Below are 25,268 nucleotides of genomic sequence, written 5' to 3' on the forward strand. Positions count from 1 at the left end.
CAAAATATATATATGCATCCCAACACGTATTTATGAACTCCAAAACACATGTACACATCCCAGCACACATATACACACCCCCAATACACATGTATGAACCCAAACATGCATGTACGAGCCCCAACACTCATGTGCACACTGCAACACTATGTGCATACCCCAAAACACTTGTATGAACCCCAACACACACGTATGAACCCCAATGCACATGTACATGCCCGAACACACCTGTATGCACCCCAACACACATGTACATGTCCGAACACACATGTATGCACATCAACACACATGTACATGTCCGAACACACATGTATGCACATCAACACACATGTATGCACCCTAACACACATGTACATGTCCGAACACACATGTATGCACATCAACACACCTGTATGCACCCCAACACACATGTACATGTCCGAACACACATGTATGCACATCAACACACATGTATGCATCCCAACACACATGTATGCATCCCAACACACATGTACGCACCCCAACATACATGTATGCACCCTAACACACATGTATGCACCCCAACACACATGTATGCCCCCCAACACACATGTAGGCACCCCAACACACATGTACATGTCCCAACACACACGTGCCCACCCCCCCACGCACCCGCGTGCACCCAAACACGCTCCAACACCTCCCGTCTGCCCCCCCCATGTTCCCACCCCCCATCCCCTCCCCCCCCTCCCCCCCTTCCCCCCGCCCCGCCCCCGCCCCGCCCCCGCCGCTCTCGGGGCTCTCGCGCTCGCAGCGGGGCCGTTCCGGTGCCGGAGCCGGTGCCGGTACCGGGGCCCCCCCCCCCCCCGGTTCCGGGCTTGGAGCGGGGCAGCGGTTACCCCCCCCCCCCCCCCCCCCCCGGAGCGGAGCATGCGGAGCCTCCTCATCCTCCTCTGCCTGCTCAGTGCCGCCGGGACCCGCGGGCAAGGTGGGTACCGGATACCGGATACCGGGTACCGGGTACGGGTACTGGATACGGGCACCGGGCACCGGGAGCGCCGCCGGGCTCGGAGCGGGGCCGCCCGAAGTGCGAGTCCCAACTCCTCGGGCACGGCTCCAGCCCCCGCCGCGAGCAACGGCTCCGATCCCGGCGGGATGGGAACGGGATCGGGATCGGGATCGGGATCGGGATCGGGAACGGGATCGGGATCGGGATCGGGAACGGGATCGGGATCGGGATCGGGATCGGGATCGGGATCGGGATCGGGACCGGGACCGGGAGGGGGGGACGCGGTGGCTTCGATCCCTCGGGAACCGACGGTATGGTCGGACCCCCCCCCCCCCCCCCCCGTACCCCCGGAGCATCCCCCGTTCCCCGCGGCCGCTCCTCGGGGCCCGTCCGCAGCCGTTACGAGGGGTCCTCCGGTTCCCCCCCGGTTCTGCCCCCGGTGGGTGCCCCGCTCTGGGGCTTGTGGGTCCCCCCCTCATCATCTGGGTGCTGGGGGGGCCCCGTGGGGCTCCCGGTGCCGCCGGTGGTGCGGGATGAGGGGTGCGGGGGAGCAGCGGGGATGGGATGTGGGAATGGGAAGTGGAATGGGAATGGGAATGGGGGGGGGAGGTGGAGGGCACCCCAGGGTGCTCCAGCAATGGGGACCCGGCCCTGGGCACCCCGGCTTTTGGGGGGGGGGACACCCAGGGCTGAGGATGATGGGATGCTGGTGGAGAGCCCATCCATGGGGATCGGTGGGGGGGGGCTCTGAGACCCCCATTTCCCAACCCTCGTGCTTAGGGGATCATGGGGCCCCCTCTCTGCCTTCCAGAGGTTGCTCCCCCCCATTAAAACCCCCAAATCGGACCCCAAATCCCTGCACCCTCCAGGGAAACTGAGGCACGGGGGGGGGGGGTTGGTTCTGCAACCGAGGCCAGGCCAAGCAGCAGGAGCAGGATGGGGGTGTCCCCCCCCGGCCCTATGGGGCCTCCCCAAAGCCCAACCTCACTTGAGGGGCAGGGGGATGTGATCCATGCGTGCAGTGTGATGCTGAGGTCTCAGCAGGGATGGAGGTCCCGTTCACCCCCATCCCCACCCCAAATCCCCCCTCCCCCCCCCCCAACCCCCCCTCCCCCCCCCCTCCGGCTCCTTCCCAGCTCCAAAACCCAATCTCAGTTTTAATTAAGGAGGCTTCGTTGCTGAGATGCCGGAGGAAGGAAAAGAGGCTCCGAGGCCACCCTGGGTTTAAAGGAGCCTGTAAAGCCTCTTATAGGGGGCCGGGGGGGGGGGGCAGGTCCCAGGCTCCCCCGCGCCATGGGGCTCCGCTGCCCTCCCAGGAACAAAAGCTCCATCTCTCCCATCCGGTGCCATGTGGATCCCTTGGGAATGGGAGATTCCCAACAGCACTTATGGGGGGTCCCCTGTGACCCCCAATTCCCCATCCCATCGTGCCCCCCATGGGCAGGTTGGCCTCTTGCTTCCAAGCCTTGCTCCGAAGCTGGGTGCTGTTGGGGGGGGGGTGTTTAAATGTGGGTCCCCCCCCACATTCCAAGCCCCAGGAGCTGGGGGTGTCGGTGCCATTCACATCCCTGCACACTGAGATGTTGGATGGGTTTCATCCCTCTTCATTGCTCCCTCCATAATTCCCTGTATCTTCCCTAAATGAATCCCATTCTTCTTCCCCCGTTTCCATCACTCGCGGTGATTGTGCCTCACATTGAGATATGGATTCATTTTCTGGGTGATTCGGTGGGATTTTCCTCTCCCATCCCCTTCCCTCTCCAGACTGAAGGGGATGGAAGGGGGTGATGGGGACACAGGGCTCATGTGTGGTGCTGAGGCCTGGTACGCTCGCTGCATGCCCTGGCTGAGCATCCCTTGGGGGGCACCAGCAGAAGGGACCTTCCAGGTCAGGGGGGTCCCTTTGCTGGTTGGGCTTGGATGGGGCTTGGATGGGGCTTGGATGGGGCTTGGATTGGGCTTGGATGAGGCTTGGATGGGGCTTGGATAGGGCTTGGATGAGGCTTGGATGGGGCTTGGATTGGGCTTGGATGGGGCTTGGATGGGGCTTGGATGGGGCTTGGATGGGGCTTGGATTGGGCTTGGATGAGGCTTGGATGGGGCTTGGATAGGGCTTGGATGGGGCTTGGATGAGGCTTGGATGAGGCTTGGATGGGGCTTGGATGGGGCTTGGATGGGGCTTGGATGGGGCTTGGATGAGGCTTGGATGGGGCTTGGATGAGGCTTGGATGGGGCTTGGATGGAGGGATGTGGCCACTTGGCCCCAGATTTCTACGGTAGGAGGGATGTGGATGAGGCAGGAGGGATGGGGACAGGATAGGAAAGGAAGGGGACAGAGCAGGAGGGATGGGGACAGGGACACCCAAACCCTTCCCCGTTCATCCCACCCTGTCTGTGGGACCAGTGCTGGGCCCCATCCTGGGGTGAAGCCACCATCCACACACCCTCATTCCAGAGCTGATCCCATGGATCCAGCCCTGGCTCTGGGTTCAGCAGCCACCAGTGCAGGGCAGGACCCCAGGTCACCCCCATTGTACCTCTGGGGTCCCCCTCAGTGCAGGGGATGGGACCACAGTGGGGCCCTGCAGCCATCTTTCAGGAAACCATTATGGCAACTGGGATCGGGGCCGTTGGGTTTTGCTGATGCTTTTCCCATTCCGGAGCAGGGGGAAGGGGACGGAGCCCCTCGTGCCCCCCCCCCGGGCACTGCTCCGTCTTCCCATGTGGGAGCCAGGGATGCGCCACAGCTCCATTTCCATGGATGGATCCATGGGTCCGGATCCATCCCTGCTGCCTTTGGAGGCAGCCGGATGGGCTCTGCCGTGGCAGCCGCAGCCCATGCCAGGGCTTGCCCAGGCTGCCTGTGCCAGGGTTGAATCAGCCGGTGCCGGCAGGGAGGCAGCCAGCGCGGCCACAGAGCGCCCAGCATCATCCTGCCTCTTGCCTCCGGGATCCGGAGCCGTCCATGGGTCCATCCGGTAGCAATGCACCCATTGGATGTGGAACTGGGGTCACTGGGGACCTCTCTCCCACTAGAGCCAAGATTCCCATTTCAGTCAGGATTGGCTCAATCCCAAACCAGTTTGTCCTCCTGGCCTACATCCTACCTGGGATCCTCATCCCACTGAGCGGATGCCAGAGCACATGGAGGCTGTTTGTCCTCTCTGCCTGTCTGTGGGTCTGTCCGTGCATCCAGCCCCTGCCACGCAGGGATTATAGCGAGCGCTCCATAAAGACTCCCCTAATTGCTTGCCTTAGCTCAGGTTTTAGCATCAAAGCAGCCGTTCTTCCCTCTCCAGCCTCCTTTTCTCTTTATTATCTCTTAATTAATCACTCCAGCTTCGCACTTAGCAGATAATTACAGTCTCCTGGGCACGCAGCTCATTTTCATAACCTCCTGCTCCCAGCCAGGAGCGGGCACGGCAGAGGGGATGAAGGGATCAGCCTGTGCTGCCAGCGGGAACCATGGGGCTTCCCTCCCCGGCATCCTCCGGATGGGATGGGAGGGAGAAAAGCGTCGGGTACCAGCCCATAGGAAGAATGCTTGGGTGAGGATGCTGTGGGTACCAGCCCATGGGGAGGATGCTGTGGGTACCAGCCCATGGGGAGGATGCTGTGGGTACCAGCTCATGGGGAGGATGCTTGGGTGAGGATGCTGTGGGTACCAGCACATGGGAAGGATGCTTGGGTGAGAATGCTGTGGGTACCAGCTCATGGGAAGGATGCTTGGGTGAGGATGCTGTGGGTACCAGCTCATGGGAAGGATGCTTGGGTGAGGATGCTGTGGGTACCAGCCCATGGGAAGGATGCTTGGGTGAGGATGCTGTGGGTACCAGCCCATGGGAAGGATGCTTGGGTGAGGATGCTGTGGGTACCAGCTCATAGGGAGGATGCTCGGGTGAGGATGCTGTGGGTACCAGCCCGTAGGGAGGATGCTGTGGGTACCAGCCCATGGGAAGGATGCTTGGGTGAGAATGCTGTGGGTACCAGCTCATAGAGAGGATGCTCGGGTGAGGATGTTGTGGGTACCAGCCCATAGGGAGTATGTTCTGGGTACCAGCTCATAGGGAGGATGCTTGGGTTAGGATGCTGTGGGTACCAACCCGTAGGGAGGATGCTCAGGTGAGGATGCTGTGGGTACCAGCTCATAGGGAGGATGCTCGGGTTAGGATGCTGTGGGTACCAGCCCATAGGGAGGATGCTGTGGGTACCAGCCCATGGGGAGGATGCTCTGGTGAGGATGCTGTGGGTACCAGCTCATAGGGAGGATGCTCGGGTTAGGATGCTGTGGGTACCAGCCCATGGGGAGGATGCTCGGGTGAGGAACTTCTCAGGTACCAGTTCATGGAAGAGACTTTGAGGCAAGGAACCCTCCCAGGTACTAGCTCACAGGCAAGGATGCTTGGATGAGGAATCCCTGAGTACCAGCCCATGGGGAAGGATGCTTGGATGAGGAACCAACCCCCAGAGGAGGATGCTCAGGAGCAGAGTTAAGGATATCTGGAACAGGGCTGGAGCTCTGCTCCAGGATCCAGCCTGGACTTCTCTGGGCTGCATCTATTGAGGCTGGGAGTTGGAAGCCAAGCTCCTTTCCACCCCCCACCCCTGAGGTCCCGTCGGACGTGGCGCAGCCGGTGACGCCAGGTCCTGGTGCCAGGCTGGATCCCAGGCTCTCTGCTGCAAGGGGATGGCAGGAAGGAGGGATTTAAGGAGCAAACCCACTTGGGGAAGGGAAAAGGGGGAGAGAGGCCTTTTCTGCAAGGGCTGGGACATAAAGGGCTGCCAGTGCTGCCATGGCAACGGGCGGATTATGATCCAAATGGAAATCAAAATAAGGGGGGGGGGAGAAGAGTGGAGTAAAGGAGGAGGAGGAAAAACAACTTTTATTTCCAGTCGGAGAGCGGTTGTGCCTTGGAGGGGTTGCCATAGGAACGGGGAAGAAAAGGAGCTGTGCGGGCGGGCGAGTGTGCAAGGGAGTGTGCAAGGAGCACATGGGGTGCAGTGGGGTGATGCAGAGGAGCGGGGTGAAGGATGCAGCCCCAGTGCATGGGGATGCTCCATGAGCCCCATCCCATGGGAGGTGTGGGATGGGGCACCCAGGCTGCCCATGGTTGATGCTCAGGGTGTCCTCATGGGTACCGGTGCTGGGGCTCAGCTCTGGGCAGAATGGGGCCCTCTGAACCCTGTATGGGGGGGGGGGGGCTCCAGCTGCCTTCTCACTTGCTCCTTCCATCCCCTTTTAGTTCTTTTATGACCCCCCCTCGGTCTCTCAAGTGTGTTTGATATCAAATCATACTTGGTATAAAATCGTAGTTGATATAAAACCATAGCTGATATAAAACCGTAGTTGATATAAAATCAGATTTGATATAAAATCATCGTTGATATAAACCCACAGTTGATATAAACCCATAGTTGATATAAACCCATAGTCGATATTGCGTTGGGGGGTGCACAGGGTGATGCGCTGGGTGCTGGGGGGCTCCTTGGGGCACAGCAGGAGGGTGGCAATGGGGAAACTGAGGCACGAAGCGCTTTGCTTCCCACATCAGTGCGGCTCCATGTGGGAGCAGTGAGCAGCACCCCCAAAGCTGAATGGGCACCCCCAAAGCTGAATGGGCACCCCCAGAGCTGCATGGGCACCCCTGAGGCTGAATGGGCACCCCGAAAGCTGTGTGAGCACCCCCAGAGCTGCATGGGCACCCCCAAAGCTGAATGGGCACCCCCAAAGCTTCATGGGCACCCCCAAAGCCGCATGGACACCCCCAAAGCTGCATGGGCAACCCCAAAGCTTCATGGACACCCCCAAAGCTGCATGGGCACCCCCAGAGCCGCATGGACACCCCCAAAGCTTCATGGGCACCCCCAAAGCCGCATGGACACCCCCAAAGCTTCATGGGCACCCCCAGAGCTGCATGGGCACCCCCAGAGCTGCATGGGCACCCCCAGCGCTGCATGGACACCCCCAAAGCCGCATGCCCCCCCCAGCGCTGCACGCACCCGTACCCGGGCAGCGCAGGGTTAACCCAGGGGCTTCGCTCGCTCCCGTCTTCCAGAGCCTTGGCAGGAAATTCCTCAAATTCCAGGCTTGTGGGATCATCGCTGGGCTCTGACCGCAGGGACGGGAGCGGGAGCCGGGACTGCTCCTGCGCTGCGGCTCCAGCACACCCCAATGCGCGCAGGGTCACCCCATTGTGAGCCCCAAACACAGGGACACCCCATTGTGAGCCCCAAACACAGGGACACCCCATTGTGAGCCCCCATTGCAACCCCCTAAACCCCATTGTGTGTGTGTGTTTGTGCCCCACAAACCCAGGCTCACCCCCATTGTGCTCCCCCATTGCAACCCCCTAAACCCCATTGTGTGTGTGTGTGTGCCCCCAAACCCAGGCTCACCCCCATCGTGTCCCCCAAACCCAGGGTCTCCCATTGCCCTGTATCCCCTCACATGATGCTCGCTCCCCCCCCCAGCTGTGGGGACCGCAGCATTGGGGTGATGGGGGGGGGCACTGACCTCCAATATCCACGGGACCCCCCCAGTTTATCCCAAGTGGGGTCCCCCAAAGCCTGGATCCTCACACGTGGCTGGTTGGGATGGGATGTGGATGCACTGGGGATGCTATGGGGCAGGTCGGGGGGGGGGGTGATGGATGGGGAGGAAGGAGCAGGAATGTGGAGCAGGGAAGGGAGCAGGGCCGGGATCCAGCCCCAGCCCCATGGATTTGCTCCTATTTCCTCTTGGATTCGGGGGTTTCATTAAACCCATGGAATCCAACCCCCCCTCCTCACCCCCCCTCACAGCACCACCATTGAGCTGCCATGGGGAAACTGAGGCACAGTTTCCATCACCCCCACACCCTCCCTATCCCTTAGGATCGCTCCCGGTTCACCCCATTCCATCCATAGGGATGCAGGGGCCCTGCTGGCCACCTCCTCGCGCTCTCCCAGCTGCCTGCCCCACTTCAATGGGGTTGATAATCCCATTATTATTAAGCGCTGCCTCATTAAGACATCTGTAGGGGCGGAAGGATGCCAGAGACCCCCCCCCCTTCCCCTTCATTAATGATTTGGGATCTTTATCCCCCCTCCCCTTTCCCAAAGCAAACCCCCTGATTGCACACACAGACAAAGGTCTTAATTAGACATTGTTCCAAGCAGGAATATTCCACATTAATGGAACCGCAGCCAATGGAGCAGCATTGGCAGCCCCGGCACTGGGGGGGGGCCAAGGGATGCGCTGAACCCAATGGGGGCCGTGGGGTGTGGGGTGGGGGGGGTGACCCCAGGAAACCCGGGTGGGAGCCACATCTGGAGCATCCCACACATCTGGAGCACAGGCCTGGGTAGGGAGGAGGAGGAGGAGGAGGGGTCAGGGTGGGGGTGAAGGCAGCTCCGATCCCCCCTCCCCCAACACCAGCCTAGGGCATTGCAGGGCCCAAGGGTGGCAGAGGGTCTGTGCACACGGCTGTACATGTGTGTGCATGTGTGTGTGCGGGGGCACAGCTCTGGGGCACGGCTGTTACCGGGCAAGCACACAGCACACACGTGCACACACACAGCACACATGCACAGGCACACACAGGAACACACATGCACACACATGTGTGCACACACAGCACACACATGCACAGGCACACAGAGGAACACATGCACACACATGTGTGCACACACAGCACACACATGCACAGGCACACAGAGGAACACATGCACACACACGTGTGCGCACACATGCAGACATGCACACACACACACATGCATACACACATGCACACACATGTGCACACACACATGCATGCACATGCACAAGCACATACATGCAGACATGCACACGTGTGCACACATGTACACATGCATATGCACACACACATGCATGCACATGGATACAAACACGCACACACACAAGCACACACATGCACATACATGCAGACATGCACACGTGCGCACATGTGCACACATGCATATGCACACACATGCATGCACATGGATACAAACATGCACACACATGCACACATATGCAGCCATGCACACACACATGCACGCACATGCACAAGCACACACATGCACATACATGCAGACATGCACACGTGTGCACACATGTACACATGCATATGCACACACACATGCATGCACATGGATACAAACACGCACACACACAAGCACACACATGCACATACATGCAGACATGCACATGTGCACACACATGTACACATGCATATGCACACACATGCACACACATACACACACTCCATGCAAGCACACATCCAGCACACGTCCCCACATTGCCCCTTCCACCCCATGCCCACTGGTTCTGTGTTCCCCATTCCCCCTGTTCCCTGCATGTGTCCCCATGGACCCCATGGCCCTGAGCCCCCCATTCCCACCCCTGTCCCTCTGTCCCCCTGTCCCTCTGTCCCCCTGTCCCCCTGTCCCTCTGTCCCCCTGTCCCCAGCGCGGGGCCCACTGAGCCCTTTGTCTTTCTGCCTGGCTGCCCCCTTTCATTGGGATTAACGGCAGGAAAAGGGGCCGGAGCTTTTCCATCAACTTCGGGTCCTGCCCCATTGTGGGGGGAGCAGGACAAAGACCCCCCCCCAACCCCCCAGCCTTGACTTGGGGGGCAGGAGCAGGATGTGAGCATCCCATTGGTGGAGCTTGGGATGCGGATGGGGGCAGGCCATGGGGCAGCAATGGGGGCCCAGTCTCCATGCGGCACTGGAGCACTTCATTCCATTCCTTCCCGAGTTCCTCTGCCCAGCTCTGGTTTATGTTCTATTGGCATCTTTGCAGTGTCATTAGGAGGGGAATTCAGATGTTGTTTCGTAAGCCGGGAGTTCAGTTTTGGTTTATATGGGTATTATGAGAAGGGGAATATTTAAGGCTCCTCGGGAAGGGGAACTGGACCCAATTCCAGCACAGCAGCTCCCCTGCTATTTATGCCTCTTCCCAAAGAGAGTTTAGTTGGAAACGGGTTTGCGTGGTGCCTGTGTTGTGTGTTTTTACCCTGCGTCTAATGAGGACCCGAAGCCTTGGCCCATGTTCCATAGGAAAAGGTGGAAAACGTAGGGATGGGTTGGGAAGAGGGGGGATGAGCTCCCCATCTCCCATCCATCGCGGTCAGCCTCAGTTGCCCCAGCACCTCCTGTGACCATGGCAACCGGGGGATGCTCCCCAGGCAGTGGTACCCAGGGTACCGCATCCAACACGGAGGTGGCAGTTCCCTGCCCTGGGAATAATGGGGGTGGAATATCTGATGGGATGGGAAATGAGCTGCTCAGTCTGTGGGGAGATTGGTGTCACCAGTAAAGGAGAAATGAGGTTATGGGAGAAGCCAGCACCGCAGCAGAGGGATGGGGACATGGAGGAGATGGGGTCACCATGGATGCCCATCCCAGTATCCCAGCGGATGCTGTGCTGGGCGGCACAGCCGATGGGAGCGGGAGGGGAGGAGGAGGAGGGGAACCAATCTCCTCCTCATTTGTTTGGATAATTCTGCCTTTTAAACCATGGGAATAACTGGAGCATCCTTTCCCTGGAGACATTCCCGACCACCGGATCCGGGAGCAGAGCGGGAGGCACAGAGCAGCCCGGGGGGAAACTGAGGCACAGCAAAGCCACGGGGGGGGTCCATGGATGGGTTTGGGGTATCCCAAAGTACCCCCCATGCTTGGTTATCCCCCTTTCCGGAAGGGTTTGGGGTAAAACCGCCCTGGTTCTGCCCTCACAAAGGGGATCAGAGGCTGATCCCCCCCTAAGGATGGTGCTGGGGGGACCAGGCTGGATGAGGCCCCATCCCGGTGCCTCCCAAGCACCCGCTGGGCGCTCGCCAGTGATGCGCTGGCGTCATATGATGGTGTTGAAATAGTTTCCGTTCCCGTTGGATGGGGAGGACCCGGGAGCGGAGCCAGGGCCGAGGGTCCGGAGGCAACGGGATGGGGATGGAGACGGGGATGGGGATGGAGACGGGGATAGGGAGGATGCTGGCACAGTGGGGATGCTGCCAGCGCCCGCACAGCACAGAGCAGCAGGATTCAATTAATAAGGAATTAAAGGATGGGAATATTCAATTAATGTCAATCAGAGCAGGATTATGGGAGAGAGATTCTGGTCAAATGGGGTCGATGCCTTTGTGATGAGGATGCGCCAGGGGCTGCTAATGGAGAGCGGGGGGGGGGATAACGGAGCTTTGAGCCCCCGAATGGGATGGGGCAGGATCCCGGCACCATTCCAGGGATTCCCAATTGCTCCCAACCATGTTCGGGTTCAAAAGCCAAGAGGGAAGAGGAGAAAATAGAAGAGGGCATTGAGTGATTCCGAACAAGGAGCGGAAGCAGCTCCTAATGCCAAGCTCTTCCCAATCCCCTGCTCGGCCCATTCCTGCCTGGCGCTGTCGTGCCGGGATGAGCGCGGCAAAGGAGCTCCATAAATCGGTGCTGGCAGCAGGGACCTTCCCCAGCAAACACCCATTTACTGCTGGGAGCACTGGGCCGGCTCCTGCCAGGACTGGGAATGCTGTGGGAGATGGGGGGGGGCACCCCCGAGGTGAGGATCCCACTGGGAAGCCTCATCCCAGCCATCAGGATGGGTGCAGTGGGGCCGAGGGTCCCGGCCCCACACCAGCCCCACACATCCCTGCCCTGAGATGGAACCAGCTTCAGCTGAAAGCCCCAAATTGCCGGAGCCTAAAATAGCCCCGACAGGGAGCGGGGGGAGGGCCGGGATGTGCCAGGGATAATCACATCTCCAGCGGCACATCCCGCCAGCGGCAAGGAGCAGCACCAGGCTGCCAGCACCAGCAGGATGTGACCCACAGCGGCTGCATCCCTGTGCCTGGGGGATCCATTGTGTTCCATGGTGATGCTGGTGGGTGCTGCCCCATCCCTGCCTCAGTTTCCCCATTGCCAGCTCCTGATGGGATCAGGATCAGGATCCGGCTATTGGTGCCTTTCAGCTGGGGTTGGGTGAGGGCACTGGGGAATGAATGGGCACAATGGTGGGATGGGGGCAGTGATGCTCATCCATGGCCTCATGCAGAGACCCAATGAAGCCGGCAGAGGGGCTGTTCCCCTTCCCTCTCTATTTCCCCCCCATATAAATAGAAGGGAACGACTTGGGCAGAGGGAAGGGGAGAAGGTCCCGTTGGGAAGAGCGAGAGGAGGAAGGGATGGAGGTAACGCAGACATAGGAAGGGATGGAGGTAATGCAGTCATAGGAAGGGATGGAGGTAACGCAGTTATAGGAAGGGATGGAGGTAATGCAGCCATAGGAAGGGATGGAGGTAACGCAGACATAGGAAGGGATGGAGGTAATGCAGTCATAGGAAGGGATGGAGGTAACGCAGTTATAGGAAGGGATGGAGGTAACGCAGCCATAGGGGGAAGGGAATGGAGGTAACGCAGCCATAGGAAGGGATGGAGGTAACGCAGCCATAGGAAGGGATGGAGGTAACGCAGCCATAAGATGCAGTTATGGAGGTAACGCAGTTATAAGGTTCAGGGATGCAGGTAACGCAGCCATAGGAAGGGATGGAGGTAGCACAGTCATAGGAGGCAGGGATGTGGGTAACGCAGTCATAGGGTTCAGGGATGTGGGTAACGCAGTTATAGGGTTCAGGGATGCAGGTAACGCAGTTATAGGGTTCAGGGATGCAGGTAACGCAGTTATAGGGTTCAGGGATGCAGGTAACGCAGTTATAGGGTTCAGGGATGCAGGTAACACAGTTATAGGGTTCAGGGATGCAGGTAACACAGTTATAGGGTTCAGGGATGCAGGTAACACAGTTATAGGGTTCAGGGATGCAGGTAACGCAGTTATAGGGTTCAGGGATGCAGGTAACGCAGTTATAGGGTTCAGGGATGCAGGTAACGCAGCCATAGGATGCAGGGATGCAGGTAACGCCGTCGGGAACGCGGCAGGGCCTCGGGTCTTGCATTCGGCTCCATCTGAGGGATGTCAGAGCTCATCCAGGGCTCGGCTTTGAGCTCGGCCGTGAGAGCAGCGGAGGGAGGAGGGAGCGGGGAGGGAGCGGCCGCCCCGGGGCTCCGGCAGCCCCCGCCTGGCGAGGGAGGGAGATGGGGATGGGATGTGCCTGCGGACACGTGTGGGGATGGAGTGGGGCTGGTGTGGGGCTGGAATGGGGCAGGAGTGAGGCTGGAGTGGGGCTGGTGTGGGGCTGGAATGGGGCAGGAGTGAGGCTGGAGTGGGGCAGGAGTGGGGTAGGCATGGGGCTGGCCACAGGCACTCGGAGCCCCACAGGGACCCCGCATGGACATAGCCCCCTGCACACATGGATGTGTTCCCATGCACACGTGTGGATTCCCACCCATGTGTGTTCCCATGCACATTCCCATGCACACATGGATGTGTTCCCATGCACACATGGATGTGTTCCCATGCACACATGGATGTGTTCCCATGCACACATGGATGTGTTCAGATGCACACATAGATGTGTTCCCATGCACACATGGATGTGTTCAGATGCACACATAGATGTGTTCCCATGCACACATGGATGTGTTCAGATGCACACATGGATGTGTTCCCATGCACACGTGTGGATTCCCACCCATGTGTGTTCCCATGCACACATAGATGTGTTCCCATGCACACATGGATGTGTTCCCATGCACACATGGATGTGTTCAGATGCACACATGGATGTGTTCCCATGCACATGTGTGGATTCCCACCCATGTGTGTTCCCATGCACATTCCCATGCACACATAGATGTGTTCCCATGCACACATGGATGTGTTCAGATGCACACATGGATGTGTTCCCATGCACATGTGTGGATTCCCACCCATGTGTGTTCCCATGCACATTCCCATGCACACACACACGTGTACCCCATGTGCATCCATGCACATCCTTGCTCAGAGCCCAAAGCCACCGTGACACAATCCCCCCCATCCCCATGCCCTGGTGCCAGGGCTGGGACACAGGGACAGGGGTAACGGTGATGGGGGGAGCACAGTGATGGGGGGGACACCCTTTGCCCTTTGAGCCCCAGCCCTTGGGAAGCGCCGTCTCTTCCGTGCCATGGCCCCATAACATGGAATTCTGGGCTCTGGCTGTGCTGAGCCCCCCCCGCATCCGCTGGGATCCACACTCAACATCCCCATTCCCAATGGGATGGGAGCGCAGGGGAGGGTGTTTGGGGGGGAGACACTCAAAGCCCCCACCTGGGTCCTGTGGGGCACCCAGAAAGGGGAGGGAAGCAGGAGCCTGCTGCACCCCAAAACCCAGCACCCAAAGGCCCCTGCCCTGAGGATGTGGGGTGCAGGATGGTCCCATGGATGGGTGTTTTGGTGCTGGACATAGGGGTCACATCCCTCATCCTCATCCTGCCTAGGAGCAGGGAGCTGCTTCCCAGGGAGCTGCAGCCTCAATCCCTATGGCTCCTGGTTATCCAGTGCCAGGATTAGCAGCAGGGCTGGGGCTGGGCAGGGGAGGGATGCTCAGCACTGGGAATGGAGGCAGAGCATCCACATCCTCATTGCCAGTCACTGTCACCTTCATCTGCTGGGAACATCACCCCCATCCCATTCTATCCCATCCCATTCTATCCCATCCCATTCCACCCCATGCCAATGCCGGCCTCCTCCTGCTCCCTCTTCCCTCTCTGATCTTCCCTCCCTCCCACCTCTCTCCAGGCACCTTCCGCTTTGATCTCGGCTCTGTGCTCCCCTCATCCCAGCTCCATCCCTCCCCTCATCCCTGCTCCATCCCTCCCCTCATCCCAGCTCCATCCCCATCCTCATCCCTGCTCCATCCCTCCCCTCATCCCTGCTCCATCCCTCCCTTCATCCCAGCTCCATCCCTCCCCTCATCCCAGCTCCATCCCTCCCCTCATCCCAGCTCCATCCCCATCCTCATCCCTGCTCCATCCCTCCCCTCATCCCTGCTCCATCCCTCCCCTCATCCCAGCTCCATCCCTCCCCTCATCCCTGCTCCATCCCTCCCCTCATCCCTGCTCCATCCCTCCCCTCATCCCAGCTCCATCCCTCCCCTCATCCCTGCTCCATCCCCATCCTCATCCCTGCTCCATCCCTCCCCTCATCCCTGCTCCATCCCCATCCTCATCCCTGCTCCATCCCTCTCCTCATCCCTGCTCCATCCCCATCCTCATCCCTGCTCCATCCCTCTCCTCATCCCTGCTCCATCCCTCCTCTCATCCCAGCTCCATCCCCATCCTCAACCCTGCTCCATCCCCATCCTCATCCCAGCTCCATCCCTCCCCTCATCCCAGCTCCATCCCTCCCCTCATCCCTGCTCCATCCCCATCCTCATCCCTGCTCCATCCCTCCCCTCATCCCAGCTCCATCCCTCCCCTCATCCCAGCTCCATCCCCATCCTCATCCCTGCTCCATCCCTCCCCTCATCCCTGCTCCATCCCTCCCCTCATCCCTGCTCCATCCCTCCCCTCATCCCTGCTCCATCCCTCCCCTCATCCCTGCTCCATCCCTCCCCTCATCCCTGCTCCATCCCTCCCCTCATCCCAGCTCCATCCCTCCCCTCATCCCTGCTCCATCCCCATCCTCATCCCTGCTCCATCCCTCCCCTCATCCCTGCTCCATCCCCATCCTCATCCCTGCTCCATCCCTCTCCTCATCCCTGCTCCATCCCCATCCTCATCCCTGCTCCATCCCTCTCCTCATCCCTGCTCCATCCCTCCTCTCATCCCAGCTCCATCCCCATCCTCAACCCTGCTCCATCCCCATCCTCATCCCAGCTCCATCCCTCCCCTCATCCCAGCTCCATCCCTCCCCTCATCCCTGCTCCATCCCCATCCTCATCCCTGCTCCATCCCTCCCCTCATCCCTGCTCCATCCCCATCCTCATCCCTGCTCCATCCCTCCCCTCATCCCAGCTCCATCCCTTCCCTCATCCCAGCTCCATCCCTCCCCTCATCCCAGCTCCATCCCTCCCCTCATCCCTGCTCCATCCCTCTCCTCATCCCTGCTCCATCCCCATCCTCATCCCTGCTCCATCCCTCCCCTCATCCCAGCTCCATCCCTTCCCTCATCCCAGCTCCATCCCTCCCCTCATCCCAGCTCCATCCCTCTCCTAATCCCAGCTCCATCCCTCTCCTCATCCCAGCTCCATCCCTCCCCTCATCCCAGCTCCATCCCCATCCTCATCCCAGCTCCATCCCTCCCCTCCTTCCCCCCTCTCCCACTCCTGTTACCTCCTTCCCTGCCTGCATCCCTGCTCTGTCTCTTCCTGGTACCTCAGCCGGGGGATCCTGGGGTGCCTGGGCTGGGGGTACCCCATGCGGAGGGTCCCTGGGTACCTCATTCCAGGGATGCCCTATCCCGGGGATCCTGGAATACCGAGTCCCAAGGATCCAGGGGATGTTGTGATGCCTGATTTGGGGGTACCCCATCCCAGGGATGCTGGCATACCCCATCCTAGGGATGCTGGGGTACCCTATCCCAGGGATGCTGGCATACCCCATCCCAGGGATGCTGGCATACCCCATCCTAGGGATGCTTGGTGTCATGTGCCAGCAATCCTGGGGTTTTTGGGGTGTCTGCCAGCACAGCCTGGCACCTGTGGGTACCACACATGGATCTTGGGGTGTCTCCAGCTCCAGACCCCTTGTATTGTTGTATCCCGGCCTGTGCCAGCACCAGTGTGCTGTGCAGTGCCAGGCCCAACTCAGCCCCACAGCAGCTCCATCACCCACAGCTCACTCATCCCAAGGGATTTCTGCCTCACAGCGGAAATCCTTTGGATAGCTCAGGAAAAAGCCTTTCCATGGAGACCCCCCCGGGGACGAGGCTGCTCCTCCCCATGATCCCATTCCCACTCCCCATCCCTGCCTGCGGCCGCTGCATCCCACTCGATGTGCGCCGGCCGCATGATGGGCGCCGGGATCGATCCCGAGTGCTCCCATAGGAATGGGGCCGTGAGCTCCCATAGGAATGGGGCCGTGAGCTCCCATAGGAATGGGGCCGAGCGCTCCCATAGGAACGGGACCGTGAGCTCCCATAGGAACGGGGCCGTGAGCTCCCATAGGAATGGGGCCGTGAGCTCCCATAGGAACGGGACCGTGAGCTCCCATAGGAATGGGGCCGTGAGCTCCCATAGGAATGGGGCCGTGAGCTCCCATAGGAATGGGGCTGAGAGCTCCCATAGGAATGGGGCCGTGCGCTCCCATGGGAATGGGGCCGAGTGCTCCCATGGGAATGGGGCCGAGAGCTCCCATAGGAATGGGGCTGAGCGCTCCCATAGGAATGGGGCCGTGAGCTCCCATGGGAATGGGGCCGTGAGCTCCCATAGGAACGGGACCGTGAGCTCCCATAGGAACGGGGCCGTGAGCTCCCATAGGAACGGGGCCGTGAGCTCCCATAGGAATGGGACCGTGAGCTCCCATAGGAACGGGGCCGTGGGGGAGCAGGGAGCTCAGTGCCCTGCTCCGCCCCCAGCGCTGCAGACGCGGTTCGTGGAGGAGCCCGAGGACCGGAGCGTCATTGCCGGGCACAGGATCGTCCTCTCCTGCGTGGTGCTCAACTACTCGGGCATCGTGCAATGGACCAAGGACGGGCTCGCCCTGGGCATGGGGCAGGGCCTCAAAGGTACCCGGGGGGGGCAGTGTGTGGGGCAGGGGGCGGCACCGCATGGGGGGATCCCATTGAGCACCGCATCTCCTGCAGAGCCTGCTCCCGGCTCCCCGTGCTCCGGTCCCGGCTGCAGTGGGGCTCACGGCACTGAAGCATGGGGTAGGGATGGGTGCCTGTGGTCTGCTCCTTGCTGCACTCACTGCTGTGCCTGCGGGGCCTGCATGCACTGGGGTCCCTGCACATATTGGGGTCCTGCACATATTGGGGTCCTGCACACATTGGGGTCCCTGCACGCACTGGGGTCCCTGCACGCACTGGGGTCCCTGCATGCATTGGGGTCCCTGCATGCACTGGGGTCCTGCATGCACTGGGGTCCCTGTGCACACTGGGGTCCTGCATGCATTGGGGTCCCTGCATGCACTGGGGTCCTGCATGCATTGGGGTCCCTGTGCACACTGGGGTCCTGCATGCACTGGGGTCCCTGCATGCACTGGGGTCCCTGTATGCACTGGGGTCCCTGCACACACTGGGGTCCCTGTATTCACTGGGGTCCTGCATGCACTGGGGTCCCTGCACACATTGGGGTCCCTGCATGCACTGGGGTCCCTGCACACCCTGGGCTCCCTGTATGCACTGGGGTCCCTGCACACATTGGGGTCCCTGCACGCACTGGGGTCCCTGCATGCACTGGGGTCCCTGCATGCACTGGGGTCCTGCATGCACTGGGGTCCTGCACACACTGGGGTCCTGCATGCACTGGGGTCCTGCACACACTGGGGTCCCTGCACATATTGGGGTCCCTGCACGCACTGGGGTCCTGCATGCACTGGGGTCCCTGCACACACTGGGGTCCCTGCACACATTGGGGTCCCTGCACACACTGGGGTCCCTGCATGCACTGGGGTCCCTGCACACATTGGGGTCCCTGCACACATTGGGCTCCCTGCATACATTGGGGTCCTGCACACATTGGGCTCCCTGCAGACACTGGGCTCCCTGTGGGCACTGAGCATCCCCCATTCACCAGTGCCCCCACATCCCCCCTGCTCTGCCCCTGTCCCCCCGGGGCTGGCACCGGGTGCAGGCAGCCCCTGGCTCTGCCCAGCGGGGCCGCAGCAGCTGCTCCATGGGCATGGGATGGAGCAGGGCTCTGGCGCACCGGTGACACCATAACCCTGTGCCCACAGCCTGGCCGCGGTACCGCATCGTGGGCACGGCAGACTCGGGGCAGTACAACCTGGAGATCAGTGATGCTGAGCTCTCCGATGATGCTGTGTACGAGTGCCAGGCCACCGAGGCTGCGCTGCGCTCGCGCCGGGCCAAGCTCACCGTGCTCAGTGAGTGAGAGCCCAACCGCGTCCTGTGTGCCCCATGGCCACTGTACCCCATGACCCCCATTACCCATGTCCACACCATACCCTATCTCCCCCACTGTACACTATGTCTCCCCCATACCCCATGTCCCACCATACCACATGTCCACACCATGCCTTATGTCCCCCACTGTACCACATGTCTCCCACCATATTCCATGTCCATGCCTCATGTCCACTGTACCCCATGAGCCCCATAACCCATGTGCCCTATTCTACCCCATGTCCCCCATTACCCATGTTCCCCATTCTACCCCATGTCCCACCATACCATATATCCCCCACTGTACCCCATGTTGCTACTATAGCTCATGTCCCCACCATACCCCATGACTCCCACCATATCCCACTGTCCCCCATGTCCCCCCATGTCCCACGGCCGTGCAGGCAGCAGTGTGGGTAGCACTGGCTCCGGCTGTGCCTCCCCTTGCCTGCGGCAGCCTCCAGTGCTGGTATCTTTAATGCCTCCCTCTCTATGAGCTCTGGCACCGCCGGCAGGATCTTGGAATTCCCAACTTCTGTGGCTTGGGAAAAGGGAAGAAAATGCTGGAGCTGCAGCAGAAACACTGCAGGGGGGGGGGGGATAGTTCTGCTTTTCCTTCCTTCCTTCCTTCCTTCCTTCCTTCTTTCCTTCCTTCCTTCCTTCCTTCCTTCCTTCCTTCCTTCCTTCCTTCCTTCCTTCCTTCCTTCCTTCCTTCTCCTTTCCTCCTTCCCTCATTCCTTTTCCTTCCTCCCTTCCCCTCCTCATCCTCCTTCCATACATCCCATCCTGGAATCCACCAGGTTGAAGAGCTTTAATCTCCTCCAGTCCAACCTTTACCCCCTCAGTGCCACAGCCCCAGGCCTGGATGAGGCTGCTGTGGGTGCTGGGCTCCCTGACACAAGGACCCCCATCTCTGCCCCCCCCTTCCCACCATGTCCCCTGTGTCCCCCCAGTCCCCCCCGAGGACCCCACCATCGATGGAGCCCCCGAGATCCTGCTCCGCGCGGGGACCCCCTACAACCTGACGTGCCGAGCCCGCAGTGCCAAACCAGCAGCCACCATCGTCTGGTACCGCGATGGGCTGCAGCAGGATGGAGCCATCACCAGCACGGTACAGCACCCGCATCCATCCCTCAGCACCAACGCGTCCCCAGTGCCGTGCTGGGAGCTATGGGACCGTGCTGGGAGCTATGGGACCGTGCTGGGAGCTATGGGTCCGTCCCATCTCCTTGCAGGAGGTGTTGGCCGATGGCAAGAGGGAGACAACCACGAGCCAATTGGCCATCAACCCCACGGACCTGGACATCGGGAGGGTGTTCTCCTGCCGCAGCACCAACGATGCCATCCCGGCCGGCAAGGAGACCTTCGTCAAGCTCAATGTTCACCGTGAGTGCCGGGAGGGACGGGATGGATCCTGGTGCTGGTGCTGGGGATGAGCTCCTGGGGGCTGTGGGTGCCCCAGCGGTGGAGCTGGGTTCATGCACAGCGGTTGTGTCCATCGGGATGCTCCCATCCGGTTGCTGGCCGGGATGGAACTCGGTGGAGAACACCGACCTCCAGTGGCTGCTGCGGGAAGGGTCTGCACCCACCACCAGCACCCGTGATGGGCAGGGATGCTGGGTGCCCACCACCAGCACCCGTGATGGGCAGGGATGATGGGTACCCACCGCCAGCACCCACAATGAGCAGGGATGATGGGTGCCCATCACCAGCACCCACAATGGGCAGGGATGCTGGGTGCTCACCACCAGCACCCACAATGGGCAGGGATGCTGGGTGCTCACCACCAGCACCCGTGATGGGCAGGGATGGTGGGTGCTCACCACCAGCACCCGTGATGGGCAGGGATGCTGGGTGCTCACCACCAGCACCCACAATGGGCAGGGATGCTGGGTGCTCACCACCAGCACCCGTGATGGGCAGGGATGGTGGGTGCTCACCACCAGCACCCACAATGGGCAGGGATGCTGGGTGCTCACCACCAGCACCCACAATGGGCAGGGATGCTGGGTGCTCACCACCAGCACCAACAATGGGCAGGGATGTTGGGTGCCCATCACCAGCACCCACAATGGGCAGGGATGCTGGGTACCCACCACCAGCACCCACAATGAGCAGGGATGCTGGGTGCCCACTGCCAGCACCCACAATGGGCAGGGATGCTGGGTGCCCATCACCAGCACCCACAGCAGGCACGGATGCTGGGTGCCCACCACCAGCACCCACAATGAACAGGGATGCTGGGTACCCACCCCAAGCTTTGGGCATCTCCTGCTCATCGTGTGGGTGAAGCGATGCCAGCAGCACTGGCAGGGGCACTGTCCCTTGGTCCCCTGTTCCTGGGCCATGCTGACCCCCTGCCTCTCCATCACCCCACAGACCCCCCGACCGTCACCCTGTCCATCCAGCCGCAGACAGTGCAGGAGGGCGAGCGGGTTGTGTTCACCTGCATGGCCACCGCCAACCCCGAGATCAGAGGCTACAGGTGAGGCTCCCTCCCCAACCCCCTCCTTGGCTGCAGCATCCCATGGGAATGCCGAAACCGGCCCCATCGGGTGTGTGCCCCCATCCAGGTGGGCCAAAGGGGGGGTGATCATCGAGGACGCCAAGGAGAACAGGTACGACACACAGGTGGACTACACCTTCTTCACGGAGCCCGTCTCATGCGAGGTGCACAACGACATCGGCAGCACCAACGTCAGCACCCTGGTGGATGTGCACTGTGAGTGGGGCAGCCCCACACCCCAGCACCCCCCAGCTCCCGGTATCCCCCTCTCATCCTATCCCCATCTCTCTCCAGTTGCCCCTCGGATCGTGGTGGACCCCAAACCCACAGTCACCGACATCGGCTCCGACGTGACACTGACGTGCGTGTGGTCTGGTAACCCACCGCTCACCCTCACCTGGACCAAGAAGGAGTCCAACATGGTGAGGGGCTGATGGGTGGGATGGGATGGGGGGAACCAGGGGTGCCCCGTGACCCTCATTGATGGTGTTGGCACCCAGGTCCTGAGCAACAGCAACCAGTTGTACCTCAAGTCCGTCACCCAAGCGGATGCAGGGCAGTACATCTGCAAAGCCATCGTGCCGCGCATCGGTGTTGGGGAGCGCGAGGTCACCCTCTATGTCAATGGTGAGTGTGTCCCCCCACCCCAGACCCTGCCCCATGGTGGGTGCTGAGCAGTGCATGGGGTCCAGGTCGAGCCCCCCCATCCCTTTGTATCCCATAGGACCCCCCATCATCTCGAGCGAGGCCGTGCAGTACGCGGTGCGTGGGGACCGGGGCAAGGTGGAATGCTTCATTGGGAGCACACCACCACCAGACCGCATCGTGAGTGCTCTGCGGGGCATATGGGGTGTTGGGGGTGACCCCAAGCTATGGGTGTTGATGCAAACCCCTCTTCCCACCCCATTGTGGACAGGCTTGGGCCTGGAAGGAGAACATCCTGGAGGCAGGGACGCTGGAGCGGTACACGGTGGAGAGGACCAACACGGGCAGCGGTGTCCTCTCCACCCTCACCATCAACAACGTCATGGACGTGGACTTCCAGACCCGCTACAACTGCACGGCCTGGAACAGCTTCGGGCCGGGAACAGCCATCATCCAACTGGAGGAGGAAGGTAGAATGGGAATGGCACCGCGGGATGCAGGGATGCTCGGGAGCCCGTATCGGTCTTGGGTGTTGAAGGCAATGGAGCTGTTGTGCATGGCCACAGAGTCCCTGTCCCCTTGTCCCCAGCTAATGTCTCCCCATGTCCTGTAGAGGTTTTGCCCGTGGGCATCATCGCCGGGGCCACCATCGGCGCCAGCATCCTCGTCATCAGCTTCCTCGTGGCGCTCGCCTGCTTCCTTTACCGGCGCCGGAAGGGAAGTGAGTGGTGGGCACAGGGGGGTCTGCACTCGGTGCCGTGGATGTCACCCATGGCAACAGGGTGGGAGGATGCTGCTGGTGGCCGCATCCATCCGTGCCCGGTCCCACAGGCCGCAAGGATGTCACCCTGCGCAAGCTGGACATCAAGGTGGAGACGGTGAACAGGGAACCCCTGACACTGCACACAGACCGTGAGGAGGACACGGCCAGTGTGTCCACAGCCACCCGTGTCATGAAGGCCATCTACTCGGTAAGGGAACCCCATGGCCCCATCCCTGCCCTGGGTAGATGGGACCGAGGATGACATTCATCAGTGGTATCTTCATCAGTCCATCAGGACTGGGGTGATGGGTTCAGACTGAAACAGGGGGAATTAGGTTGGATGTAGGGAAGGTCTCCCCTGTGAGGGTGGTGGGGAACTGGGATGGGTTGAATGGAGAAGCTGTGGCTGCCCCATCCCTGGCAGTGCTCCACAGACACAGGGGCTTGGAGCATCCCGCTCCAGCGGATGACATCCCAGGTTGGAAACGGATGCGCTTTAACCCCCCCCCCCCAACCCAACCCCTCCTCTGGAGGACCAACCCCATCCCTCTCCCCCATCCTCTGGAGGACCAACCCCATCCCTCTCCCTCCTCCAACCCAACCCCTCCTCTGGAGGACCAACCCCATCCCTCTCCCCCATCCCCTGGAGGACCAACCCCATCCCTCTCCCCCATCCTCTGGAGGACCAACCCCATCCCTCTCCCCCATCCAACCCAACCCATCCCCTGGAGGACCAACCCCATCCCTCTCCCCCATCCCCTGGAGGACCAACCCCATCCCTCTCCCGCAGTCATTCAAGGACGATGTGGACCTGAAGCAGGACCTTCGCTGCGACACCATCGACACCCGCGAGGAGTACGAGCTCAAGGTGTGTTGTGGGGCAGGGTCTGGGGGGGGGTCCCCCTCATCCTCCCCATCACCCCCCCCCATCACCCCCTTTCCCCCCCATCCAGGACCCCACCAACGGCTACTACAACGTGCGCGCCCACGAGGACCGCCCGTCCTCGCGCACGGTGCTGTACCCCGATTACCGCACCCCGGGGCGCTTCGATGCGCGCCCCCCCTCGCGCCTATCACACTCCAGTGGCTACGCTCAGCTCAGCACCTACGGCCGCGGCACCGAGTACCCCCCGGATGCGGCCCCGGCTCCGGCTCCCGGTGCCGACACCGCGAGCCAGCTCTCCTATGAGAACTACGGTGGGCACGCGGCGTTCCCGGCCGGCGCCGCGTACCCCACGTACCGGTTGGGCTATGGGCAGCCCCCCAGCATGGAGCGGGCACCCTACGATGCCTACGACCCCATGGGCAAGTATGGCAGCGCCACGCGCTTCTCCTACACCTCCCAGCACTCGGACTATGGGCAGCGCTTCCAGCAGCGGATGCAGACGCATGTCTGAGGGTGCAGGGATGGGAGGCATAGGCACAAAGAGGGGGGGTCCCATCGGTACCTCATGAGTGTCCCCTGATATTCAGGGGCTCATCCTGACCCTCCTGCGGGTCCTGAGGCTCTGAGCATCGCCCTGGCCCTGGGGATGTGCCCTGAGCTTCCACTCATCCGGTTCTGTCTGTTTGGTACCTTCCCAATGGATGGGGGGGGGGCACCAACCCAATTGATCCCCCCCCCCCAGCCTCAGTGGGTGCGTGCGGGTCCACGCGGATCCCCCCGGATCCCTTCCAAAGCTCTGTGGGGATGGAGCCTTCCTCCATGGGTCCCCTGATCCAGCTCCTCTGCAGGAGCGAGGGGCTGTGCATCACATCCCCATTCATCCCATCCATCCCCTCCATCCCATCCAATCCATCCCATCCATCCCATCCGATCCCATCCAATCCATCCCATCCATCCCATCCAATCCATCCCATCCACCCCCTCCATCCCATCCATCCCATCCAATCCATCCCATCCCATCCACCCCCTCCATCCCATCCAATCCATCCCATCCATCCCATCCATCCCATCCGATCCCATCCAATCCATCCCATCCATCCCATCCAATCCATCCCATCCCATCCATCCCCTCCATCCCATCCAATCCATCCCATCCATCCCATCCGATCCCATCCAATCCATCCCATCCATCCCATCCCATCCAATCCATCCCATCCATCCCATCCCATCCAATCCATCCCATCCAATCCATCCCATCCCTGCAAGGGAGCTGCTGTATGTCTGCACACATGGCTGTAGGTACAGACATACAGGCAACACCAAAACAAGCCCCATCCCATCCCATTCCCATTCCCTGTGCCTTGATTTTGGGGACAGTCCACTCCCAGGACCGGCTTCCCCTTTCCCATCCATCCCACTTCCAGCCCCATGCTCCCATCAGGGGTCCTGGGGTGCTGCAGACCCCCATTGTCTGCACACTCAGAGCTGTGGTTCCAGGTTCTGCCTTGCTGGTGTCACCCCAAGCCCACCCCATTGGTCCCATTGGTGTGGAGATGGGGGGGGGGTCCCTCTTCTGAAT

The 25,268-nt window shown here is 60.8% G+C and overlaps 1 protein-coding gene across 1 annotated transcript; it reads left to right on the forward strand.

Moving 5' to 3' along the window:
- The first annotated feature begins 885 nt into the window (after positions 1-885).
- Positions 886-24,635, forward strand: LOC101877195 (kin of IRRE-like protein 1). Its single transcript, XM_034071239.1, has 15 exons — positions 886-946; positions 17,399-17,548; positions 18,721-18,870; positions 19,843-20,000; positions 20,125-20,275; positions 21,269-21,374; positions 21,463-21,611; positions 21,690-21,817; positions 21,896-22,022; positions 22,120-22,220; positions 22,312-22,510; positions 22,654-22,761; positions 22,872-23,011; positions 23,594-23,671; positions 23,757-24,635. Exons 1-15 carry the CDS (start codon positions 889-891, stop codon positions 24,198-24,200), a joined length of 2,247 nt encoding a protein of 748 aa, XP_033927130.1. The 5' UTR covers positions 886-888; the 3' UTR covers positions 24,201-24,635.
- The last annotated feature ends 633 nt before the right edge of the window (positions 24,636-25,268 follow it).

The sequence above is a fragment of the Melopsittacus undulatus genome, chromosome 20 (genome assembly GCF_012275295.1).
Source record: "Melopsittacus undulatus isolate bMelUnd1 chromosome 20, bMelUnd1.mat.Z, whole genome shotgun sequence".
Lineage (NCBI taxonomy): Eukaryota > Metazoa > Chordata > Aves > Psittaciformes > Psittaculidae > Melopsittacus > Melopsittacus undulatus.